Raw genomic sequence first — 12150 nt, 5'->3', positions numbered from 1 at the left:
TGAGTATGCTCTACAATTATGGACGGAGATTTGAGCAATTCTCAAGAAATCATGGTGGCATCAGTGGCAATTGGAAGGCACTACAGTCGAAAGCAGCGCTTAGCGACAAGTTAGGAAGTTGGCTAAGTGTCGCACATGATAGAGTTGAACGGTGGCTATAAAATCGCATGTCTTCACTATCAGTAGCTGAACGATGGCTATAAAACCGTATGTCATCACCATCAACAACCGAGTGATGACTATAAACGCTTGAGTCAGAGAATCATTGGATGAATGACGGCTATAAATCTTAGAACACTAGGTCGGAAAGAAAGGAGCTCCCGAATATACCAACAGTCCAGTCAGTCGGACTTGCAGTCTTCTTCGACTAGACTTGAGGGGGAGACTTATGATGTAGTGATGAAAGGAGGCCCCACCAGGAGGGGGGTCAAAGCAGAGGACAAGCAGTATACATAGAGGTCAAAGTCAGAATGAATGGTCAAAGGCCCTGGAAGTAAAACAAATGAGTTGAGCAGTTAAAGGTCCCGGTCGACCTGAGTCGTGTCCAAACAATCGGATAGGGAAAGTCCGCAATTAAGGTCCACAGCCGAGTAGAAACTCTACTAGACCGATAAACTCAAAAGGGAGGCTCGGTCGTTCGGACAAAGAGCGGCCCTCCGACAATAGCAATCGTCGAACGGAAAGTGGGACAATGGATCATTGTAGCACGCCCGAATGGGGACTCTCCGGCCAAGCAGCGGTTGGTCGGCTGCGTACTGGCATGCTGACTATCTTATCACATTCTTTTGGGAGTTTGTGCCGCTGACATCAGAGCATGTCCAACAGGCAAATCGTACTTTAGAAGTTTTTAAGCTGTCACGTCAAGGAGTTGTATGGTTGCTTCAAGAATGGTATCGGGGACACTTTTGACTTGTTCTTTCCTAAGAAACCTAGGAAAATGTGCTCACGTTTTAAGATGTGTGTACGAACACCATAGTGACTCTATAAAAGGAGATTCTCATTTACAGATGGAGATACATGCAATTTCATTATACACACGCTCTAGTTACATTTCTTTTCTTCATCATTTTCGACCATCGGAGACTGACTTGTGTTGGAAGACTAATACCAAGAGCTCCTTCCCGACTTGGTACTAACGCTTTTATGTTATAAGGTTACGGAGAAATCTTCGCTTCGTCAAATTTCTAACTACATCCCCAATTTTCGTTTTCAAATAGGATCAGGTATGCTTGCGAAGCTCCTTGTCAATAAGAGAGAACCGCCAGAGCTTGCTCGAGAGTCATGTAGCACTTTTAGGTAAACATCAATTATATAATTGACATTTTTTGGGGGGTAAATGCTCACTGCAATCATATGCTTTTGCTTGCATCCCATATTATTTCTTCAATACATAATAAACTGCAGTATTTGATCCGAACAAGCGTTTGAGCTTAATGGGAGAGGTTAGACATAATAAACTGGCTAAGCAAGCTTGTCGGATTGAATTGACTATTGACCAAATTAAATACTCCATGTCTTTAATACTCTATTTAATGACATAAAAACGTATGGATGTATACTATTAGTAGCATTCGATTCTTTAAGTTAGTTAAAATTTCGTTACCATGAATCTCTCTCGCACCTATCAAAATTTGATAAAAAGATATCTCTAAGTTTCAGCTGCATGGACATTTTGTAGCATGTACTAGTGCCAGAATTTTAAACTCTCTATTTATCTCCCTTCGTATAATTTAAAGATAGACGATGAGAGATATTTGATATGAATATAATTATCTTTTGTTACGATAATATCAGAATTTTTTTTCCAAAGTTATATATGTATAAAATGTTAGCCTGCAATTCTGTTTGGTGCACATTTCTATACGACTCTCATAGTTTCGGATGTCCGGTTGCACTCTCAGACATCCCGATTCTTAAAATTGAATCAGACGTGTCCGGAAGTGCACCCGGATGCTCGGAGTTGTGAGAATCACCTGCACCAAATAAACGTGTAGGCTAACATTATATAACTTCTTGCTTAAAAACTAGGTTAACAAGATCCACCCGATGATTTGGATGGTTCAATTGGAGTCTGTGATTTGATCATCTTGCGATTGAATTGGCAAATCCTTCCGTTTCAAAGCATCTGCAATTGAGCAACTTCTGGATGAAGCAATGGCCAGTCTCGCAGTCAAGCTAACTCTCAGGCTGCGGTTCCATCGTATGGATGGATACAAAGGTGTACAAATCGTCACCCCGAATTAATTGATAAGTTTATCAAAGAAGTATATAATTTGTTGGCTTCTCTCAAACTGACACAGAATCAAACATATAGACACTTGACCCAGAGCTTCGATGTCGAATGCAGAGACCTCGCATTTACTCTTCTTCTTCAACTCTCCATCTCATCACTGATCAGCAACTGTGCAGCAGTCGCCTCGCCTCCCCTCCTATTTGATTGCCCGGCATTAACTCTCCCCTCCTCTCCTCTCCTCTCTCCACGCGACCACAATTCAATGCCATGGAGCAGTCCTGCTGGATCCTTTTTCTCCTGTCTTCTCTTCCATTTCTTTTTCCGTGTTTGCCTCCTCCTCCCTCCTCTTGTGGTCTGCTTCCTGCCTCCAGACTCATAATATCCCGCTCATTTATTGCTCGAAAATTCACAGCAGCTCATAATATCTATCATCCTCCTCTTCTTCTTTGCTGTTTGTATTTGAAGGGAAGAAGAGAACAGAGCAGGGAATGGGAAGAACTCCATGCTGCGACAACCAGGGGCTGAAGAAGGGCCCGTGGACGCCGGAGGAAGACCAGATTTTGGTCAACTACATAAAGGCCAACGGCCATGGCAGCTGGCGATCTCTTCCTAAGCTCGCAGGTTACCTAACATCCTCCTCCCCAAAGATCAAATTTTGATGACGAATCGGTAAAAAAAGTCGCGATTTTTAGCTTCGCTGGATTGAGTAATGGCAGGCCTGCTTCGGTGCGGGAAGAGCTGCAGGCTGCGGTGGGCGAACTACTTGCGGCCGGACATCAAGCGCGGCCCCTTCACAGTCGAGGAAGACAAATCCATCATCCAACTTCACGCCATCCTCGGCAACAAGTATGCATTTCGTTTTTCTCCCTTCTTCTTCCTCCTTCCACAGTGATGAACTGATGCCGAGTACGGAACCGCATTAAAGGCCATGGCGCTTGGAATTGGGACTCTCTCGGCTTCATTTTGTCTTCTTTTTTTGGGTTTATCGGATTGGATTGGATTCGATTCGCGAATTAACTGCGGTCTTGTTGTAACATCTCGATTAATGGCGTCTTCCTGTTGACCTGGATTTTTGCGATTTTTATTTCTGCTAATGAGAGTTTCGATGAGCAGGTGGTCGGCGATCGCAGCGCAGTTGGCTGGGCGGACGGACAACGAGGTGAAGAACTACTGGAACACCCACCTCAAGAAGCGGCTCCTCCTCAACCGCCACCAGCATCTCCCCGCCGTCGTCGCTGCCGGCGGCGGCAGCCACATGGCTCAGTGGGAGAGCGCCAGGCTGGAAGCCGAAGCGCGCCTCTCGCGCGAGTCGCTCCTCTTCTCCGCCAGTGCCGCCGCCGTCTCCTCCTCCCCTGTCTCCGCTGCCGACGCGGGGCTGGCATCCTCCTCCCGGCCCGAGGACTTCTTCCTCCGCATTTGGAACTCCGACGTCGGGGCCGCCTTCCGGCAGCGTCGCCCGCCGGAGGAGGCGGAGAGCAAGAGCTGCGTGACGTTCGGGCCGCCGCCAGCCGCGGCGGGGATGGACGTCGACTCGTCGGGCTCGAACGATGTGGCGGCCGAGGAGCTCTCCGACGAGGCGTACCAGCTCTACCTCGACTTCGCCGGCGACGACTTGGGAATTCTCCACGGCCAGCTCTCCACCCTCTTCGCCGCCGACCTCAACGATTCCTGCTTCGACTCCGCCTTCAAATGACTAGTAGATTCTCCATAAACGACATCAAAATCCCCCCAAAAGCAAAAGAAATATCAGTCTCTTCCCGTTTTAGTGGGAGATTTTACGTTCCTCGACCGATCGCGATCTCAGATTTTGTGATGCTCGAAAAAGATGACACTTTTGGCATCAAAAACGGAGATTGGAGGCTGGTTTCTTCCAATCGATCCTGATTTTGTTCACCTCTTGAAATGCACTTGTCAATATTTGAAGTAATATCTTTCCACTGAATTCATACATCATTCACAGCCATTAGTCACTCCCAATAAATCCAAAAACAAACGAAAAAACCCCCAAAATTCATTCACATAGGAAGACAGGATAGTCAAAGGTCAAGAGTACAGTAATGGATGGTGGAGCTCAGTTAATGGCATGATTTGAGCATTTATGAATTGCAGTGGGACGACAGCAGCAGTAGAAGCATTCAAAGCAGCCACAGGGTCACGTCGCCACCACGCCCATCATCCGATCATTTCGTATCCTCCTCAAAAAACTACCTCTTAGACCTCCAAAATCTCTTCTGTTTACTTGAAGGACAGAAAAGCCTCTTCTTTCACACAAACACTGATTTGAGCTTGTGCTGCAACATTCAAGAATTTAAACATCCATGCATGATGCAACTAATGCAATTGATTCATTTAGGTTGCATTAACAGAGAATGTTGCGTGTACTTGTGTGCCATTCAATGCATGGATGAAGGAAAATAGACAACCAAAATCAAGTGTTGATTTAGTATTCTCAGGATATGTAGCTTGTTAAAAGGTATTAGGACATCTCTAATAGTTTAATTTTTCTATAAATTTGTTTTTAGTTTTTAATATGTTATATTAATATCACAAAAAAGTGAAAAAAATTTACTATTTTCTCCATAATAAAAAAATCTCTATATAACTTTTTTATGAATATTACATTACAAATCATGTATCTTTATTCATTATTTTTTAATATCTCTATATAATTTTTACTTAATATTTTAATTAATTCTCATCTTTAATTTAATTTATTTGTAATTTTAAATTAATAAATTAATGAATTTATGATTTTTAATTTAATTTAATTTACAATTTTTATTTAATATTTAATTAACTTATAAATTTTAATTTAATTATAGTCATTTGTATTTTTTTAACTTATTAAATATATTTATTTTTTAAAAGAAAGATGTATAATTTAACTATTAAATAAAATATTTAATAATTTTAAAATGTCAAACATGTAATATTATTTTTTAATAATTAATAGCTTCATCTTCCAAAGGAAAAAGTAAGTTTAAAAAATTATTTTTCAAACCTACTCTTGAACTAGAAATTTCAAAACTTATCTTCACACTCATTAGAACTTTTTTATTAAGTTTTTTTTTAATTTTACAAACTTTTTTAAAAAGTTACATTGGAGATACTCTTATTATGAGCATGTATTTGTATTTTCGATGCACGTTGTTTAAATTTATTAGTTGATGGCATCTACACTACAAATGGAATGTTGTTGTTGTTATTTTTTTTTTTTGTTAGTGCCTCATCATTGCAACATGACCTCGCGCATAGTAGATATTGTAAATTGTCATATATATATATATATATATATATATGGAGAAGAGCAAGAAGAGAAAACAAAATCATTATGAATAGAACTTTAGTTCTACATTGAGAGTTTTCAAGGTATATTGATTGATTTATATTGATTTACATATATTGATGATATAAACAAATACATAGGGAGAGACACTCTCTCATGCGTGGATGCGAATCTCCTTATCTGAAGGCAGAAAAGCCTTATCTGAAGGCAGAAAAGCCTTATCTGAAGGCAGAAAAGTCTTATCTGAAGGTAGAGAAGTCTTTTACACACTTAGAGAGCTCAAGAGTTGCTAGGAAATTAGTATAAGAGTTGATTCAATAATTCCTAGCTCCAGGGGCCTTTATATAGCTCCTGGAAATCCTAGCTCAAGTCTTGAGGACCCTTCCAAAGGGGTTGAGGGCGCCTCCAAGGGGATAGGCAGATAAAATTTTAGTCCAATAGTATTCTTCCTTATCTTTTGGGACTGGAAAACGAAATTTCATTGTGAATAAAATATCAAAATCTGTTTAAAAAAAATACCACCATTCGTTGTTTCCATGTAGCGAAGTCTCCGTCGAAATTTGGGGGATGAATACTTGCATCGACCATCATCTTGATCTTGATGCTTCAGTCGGCGGTCAGTTCTTCTAAGGCGGTCTAGCTCTAATACCACTTGTTGGTGCAGCGGGGCCGACAAGAGGGGAGGGGTGAATTGCTTGAAATACGAAAATACCCTCCTCGTTCTTTCAACTCTAAAAATAGCAACAATTATAAAATAAAATAACAGAAATAAAAGTAAGAGAAGAGTCACATCAATTTGACTTGATTACAACCTAGATGGTTATTAATCCAAGGCGGTTGAAAAAACGCACAATGAATCTCCCTCTCTGAAGGCGGAGAAGCCTTTTACATACGTAGAGAGCTCAAGAGTTGTTAGGAAATTAGTACAAGAGTTGATTCAATAATTCCTACCTCCAGGGGCCTTTATATAGCTCCTGAAAATCCTATCTCGAGTCTTGAGGGCGCCTTCAAAGGGGTTGAGGGCACCTCCAAGGGGATAGGTAGATAAAACTTTATCTGCTCACCAACGATTGTTTGACCCAGTTGAGGGCGCCCTCAAGCTGATAAGGGTGGAGGCGCCTCTAACAACTGTTGAGGGCGCCTCCAGCTGCTTTTCCAGCACTTTAGATCTTCACTTTAGCTTCCGAAATTCCGTTCGCTTGGGTGATTGCGGCCAACCGAAATAGGACTCACCTGAACCCAATTTCTGGCCTTCTCCTCGAGCAGGCTTCCGAAATAGGACTCTTAGAGCTCCCCCTAGAGCTCTTAACCTTAGCTACCTTCATAGGTGGCTCATCCACAATGGCTAGGCCACATCGGTGCACCTCCGGTGACACTTGGCCTACAAACCTAACCTTCTTAACCTTGGACACCTTGTCCTTGGTTAATTTCTTCTTATCATTAAATGACATTCCCTTGCCATTTATTGGTTTCTCCTTGCTATAGTCATATGCGACACTAGCATAAGACTTTCCCTTAGCATTGGAGACACTAGATCGGTATTCTAAATCTGATCTATCATTGTTGGGTCTTTGACTATCCAACACTATACCTAAACCCTTAGATCCAACATTAAATATTTCTAAGATTTTCTTCAACTTATCAAGCTTTGCCTTCAATGTTTGATTTTCCTTTTCTAGGTCCCTAACCCTAGAGTTGGTATGTCCACCTTGGACATTCTTAGACCTACCCTTCCTAGACATGTGTCTCCCCTTCTTGGGATTAATGCCTAGGGTCTCCTTAGGTCTACCATTTCTAGATTTATCATGCATAGATACCTTAGGGTTTTGATTTACATTAGCCCTACTTCTATCATGATATTTGAAACTGAAATTTTGCATGGGTAAATAATGAAAATTATTCCTAGCATGCATATGAGTATAAGAATTAAACCTTGAATTGCAATTCAAGTTAGGGTATACCTCCCTTACCCTTGAAGCTCTCCCTTGACTCTTGCTTCTCTCCTTCTTCTCCCATTTCTTTAGATGCGCAAGCTTCTTGATATCCCTCTTCTTGGGGCATTTTGTGTGGTAGTGCCCCTTCTCCCCACATGTGAAGCATACAATGCGCATTCTCCTTCTTCGAGCTTCTTCATTCCTACAACCCTTGTTAGTGTTTAAATTAACTTGAATGGGTTTAGGAGTTACCTTCTTCTTACCCAATGGACACCTACTCTTATAGTGCCCCTTCTCATTGCATCCGAAGCAAATGATGTTGTCTTTTGACTTTCCTTCGGTGGAGGTGCTCACTAGGTTGACCTCCAAGACCTCTTCTTCGCTTGTCTTGGATTCTTCTTTAACCCTTGAGGATGTGGATGATGTCTCATTTTCCTCATCCACACTTGTGGATGACCTCTCTTCATCCTCCTTCTCCTCGGACGTGACCGAATTCACTTCCTCTTCTTCATTTGATGTTGAATTGGTCTCCACATTCGATTTGTCCTTCTTCTCCTCTTGGGCCACTTTATCCTTTTCTTCGGATTTTTCCTCTTCGTGTGTAGGCATGAGTTCTTCCCATTGAACCTTCTTTATCTTGCTCCATAAATTGTGAGCATTCTCATACTCACCTACTCACCTCATCACATTAGAAGGCAACATATCAATTAAAATTGACATTACCTTATTGTTTGCCTCCGATCTTGAGGTTTGCTCCTCCGTCCAATATCATGGTCTGAGCTTCTTCCCTTTCTTGTCTTTCGGAACTTCGAACGGTTCCTTGATAACCATCATGGTATCCCAATCCGTGTTGAAGAAGACCTCTATCTTCATCATCCAATAGGTGATGTCCCATAAGCCTCCGCCTTCAAACTTCGACGGTTTAATCAAGCCGGCCATCTTCTTGTATTTGCTCTTCTCGGCAATTAGTCCGGTGAAGTGCGACCTCAGCTCTGATACCACTTGTACGGTGATCGGTGGCCGACTTGAAGGGGGGTAGGATAACTACGTCACCCCCAACTTATGATTCTTTTCTACAAGGTTAGTTTACGCAAACGGAAATACAAAAACTAAAGCAATAAAGATAATCAAGAATACAAACGCTAACACAATTCCTTTACGTGGTTCGGAGATTGCTTGCTCCTACTCCACGGTGTGTCCTTGAGGTGGATGATCTCTATCTGTCGATGGATCAATCCTCGACAAACTCCGGTTGTCTCAAGTCGTTCCTTGTGGGTGGAGAAACCTCACCACAATACCAACCAAGACTCTTGAGACTAGTAGACTACTAATTAGGGTTTACCACCACTAATTTCGTCAACTATAACCAAGCTTCCAAGCCTTGGTTATATAGGCCACGGGTTGGAAAACTCCGCCTATCAATCGATTGCTAAAACCATCAGTTGACTGCCCTCTGTGGAAATTCGGCCGTTACATCCCAACGGCTCGACACTAGTCGACTGCTAAAACTAACAATCGACTGTCCCACACTGGTCGAGCGAACAGAAGCATTTTGTTTGCTTCCAGTCGACTGCCCAGTCAACTACATTAGTTGACTACTGTTTTCACCAGTCGACTGCTACAGTAACTGCTACAATAAAACCCTAAATCTAGGATTTTACCCTGAGTACAATCTCTCATGAACTCGTACCCTCATGACTCACTTGACCCTTCATTGCAGCCTTGACCTTTAGCCTTCAAGCCTACTTCCATTGGCTCTCGTCCCTCTGATGCATCCAATGTAACGACCACCCTTCTTACTACTACTACACTCTAAGGATGACCGTTACTTGACTACTAACTCTACTTAACCGGTATGATAAAAAAAATCACATGGAAACCCTACCGAAAAATTTCGGCAGAGTCTCCCCTGTACCGGTGACCATATCCGTAAATACATACAGAGTATACTCAGCCACAGGCGGCTTGAACATATATTTTCACAACCACGCAGTTTAATAAATCAAATCATGCAAGTAACGAAAAGCGGAAACATAACTTCCTACTACAAAATTTTCTTATCAACTTAATAAGAAATTAAGCTAAACAAATTCTTAAACTAAGTGAGTTCTTTAGCTAAGTCTCAAGGATCTCCATAGTCCACACATCACACACCGTCACAGCATCTCCTTGTCGCCTTCTTCCTTATACTTTAGCTTTTCCTTTATCTGCAGTAGGAGGAAAATAGTATCTATAAGCTAAAAGCTTAGTGAGCGCTATCCTACTCACAAAAACTCGATATGCATGTATATAAATAAAACATGCTAAAACTGAATGCTAACATGTAAAGCTACTCATGCTCATAAATAGCAAAGAAATCAACTAACTGAAAAACTAACATGTATAGCTACTCATGCTCATAAATAGCAAAGGAATCATGCTAACTGAAATACTAAACATGTATAGCTAATCATGCTCATAAATAGCAAAGGAATCATACTAACTGAAATACTAAACATGTATAGCTAATCATGCTCATAAACCAATAAAGGAATCATACTAACTGAAATACTAAACATGTATAGCTAATCATGCTCATAAATAGCAATAAAGGAATCATACTAACTGAAATACTAAACATGTATAGCTAATCATGCTCATAAATAGCGAAGGAACTAACTGAAAAGCTAACATGTAAAGCTAATCATAGAACTATCATGTGTATCAATAAGAAACTGAATTGCTACCTAAGCTAACTAATTAATGCTAAACTGAGTCTAACTTGTATTCACATAACTAATTTGTGAAGTTTTGAAAAACTATTTACATAATGGATTAAAATAATAATCATGCTGCTGATGGGCCCGGCAACTGTACTTGTTGTGCGCGCATCTCTAACTAAACCCGGGATTGCAAGTTCCGAGTCTAGTAGGTTTTACTAGGTTATCTAAACCTAGGGACGACTGTGAGAGCCCAACCCAATGGACATCTGGTCCAGTACAGTGCCACTGCTAAAAGTAAAATACTGGATCTTAAACTAATTAACTTATCTTGCTTTTACTAGGTTATCTGAACCTAGAGGCGACTGTGGGAGCCCACCCATTGGACCGTAGTCCCATATAAGCTGAAGCAAGACTAAATAAGTTATTTTAAATGCTTCTACTGCATTTACTGAGCTATTAAAATGGCTACTGTAGCATTATATTGAGCTAAGCATTTTATCAAGCACTTGGTGTGCACTAGAACACACCCTACGTACTAAAAATCTGTATACAAGCTTAACATAAATCTGCATGCAAAGCTTAACAAAAAATCTGCATATTAAGCTTATCAAAATCTACATACTAAACTTATCTAAAATCTGCATGCTATAAAAATAGGACTGCTCATGTTATTCCAATAGCAAATAGGAAACTAGAACAACTTAAGCATGCTGTGATAGTAAAACAAATTCAACTACTAGGCATGCAATAGAATCTAGAAAATAAAGGAATCATTGCTGAATGGAATTAACAGAATATCATGCTTCATCAGGAAATACTGAGAATTCGTACTAAGGTAAAGCTAGAAAAGGAAAACTGCACTTCTATTAGCAATGGAAAAGAAATCTGCCAATGCTAAAAAAAACTATTCTTAATAAGCAACCAACAACAAGATCTCAAGGCTAATATGAAATTCATGAGGCATATCAAAAACTGAGATACTACAACTGAGATGCAAAAACTGAGAAGCTGGGGTCTAAACTGAGAATTCAGAATGCTGATTACATATATATTACAGTGACAATGTGATGCTACAGCTGAGATGCTAAAACTGAGATCAAAAGAAAGAAATCAAAACAGGCTTGTTACTCTTAAACCTCTAGCTAACTCAATACTGTACAGTATAATCCAAGGCAAAGGAAACAAGAAACCCATGCTACTCAGAAACATCTAACTATTCCAATGCTGTACAGCATAATCCGAAAGCAAAGAAACTCATGCTCTGATTTAACAAACGAACTTCTGAAATTGAAACTACAACACAACTAATGGAACAAAAACCGAAATCCAAAACCTTCCAGAACTAGCTATCCATGTTATTCCAAATCTCTCCTCATCTTCTTAAAAACTCACGGCAGCTAGCCTCAGGAATACACTCCTTACAGCATGCTTCGGAAAAACAACAAGAAACTAACAAGAATCCGAAACCAACAATCACAAGCTAAACAAACAAACAAATTCCATTTCCTTTCTTTGAGGTACACGGCAACAAGCCCAAAACCAAAAACTTCACAACAAACTTCGAAAGCAAGAAGAACGAGAATCCGGAACTACTCCTACTGCAGGTGAGTAGCAACTCACCTTCGGTTCTTGGACTTACAACCGAGCAAGACAGCTTCTAGGGCTTCGGAGAAACTCACGATCTCGGCCTCTTCCTCGCGTCTTCGAGTTCTCCTTGTCGAGAGGATCGAGAGGACGAAGAAATCTCTTGGAATCGAGCCTTGGTCGGCCGCCGGAGACGTGCCCTAGGTTGGCTTTGTTTCCGCCTGAGAGGAGAACAGCGCCGCCCGCGTCGGGAGAGAAAGGGAAGAGAAATCGTGAGATTAGGTCACGGCTAATCAAGCCCTAAGTTCTCCCTTTATAACTCCAATATTTCTATTAACTACTCTTACTTAAATACAACTTGATTTGGGTTTTATTAACAAACCCGTGGCTGGTCTGTTGGTTAAGCGAACC

The 12150-nt window shown here is 40.9% G+C and overlaps 1 protein-coding gene across 1 annotated transcript; it reads left to right on the top strand.

Annotated features, from left to right (window-relative positions):
* Nucleotides 1-2254: 2254 nt before the first annotated feature.
* Nucleotides 2255-4190, top strand: LOC122045975 (transcription factor MYB17-like). Its single transcript, XM_042606438.1, has 3 exons — nucleotides 2255-2854; nucleotides 2950-3079; nucleotides 3347-4190. Exons 1-3 carry the CDS (start codon nucleotides 2722-2724, stop codon nucleotides 3924-3926), a joined length of 843 nt encoding a protein of 280 aa, XP_042462372.1. The 5' UTR covers nucleotides 2255-2721; the 3' UTR covers nucleotides 3927-4190.
* Nucleotides 4191-12150: the final 7960 nt, after the last annotated feature.

The sequence above is a fragment of the Zingiber officinale genome, chromosome 2B (genome assembly GCF_018446385.1).
Source record: "Zingiber officinale cultivar Zhangliang chromosome 2B, Zo_v1.1, whole genome shotgun sequence".
NCBI lineage: Eukaryota > Viridiplantae > Streptophyta > Magnoliopsida > Zingiberales > Zingiberaceae > Zingiber > Zingiber officinale.
This window is presented reverse-complemented; position numbering and strand designations above follow the sequence as displayed.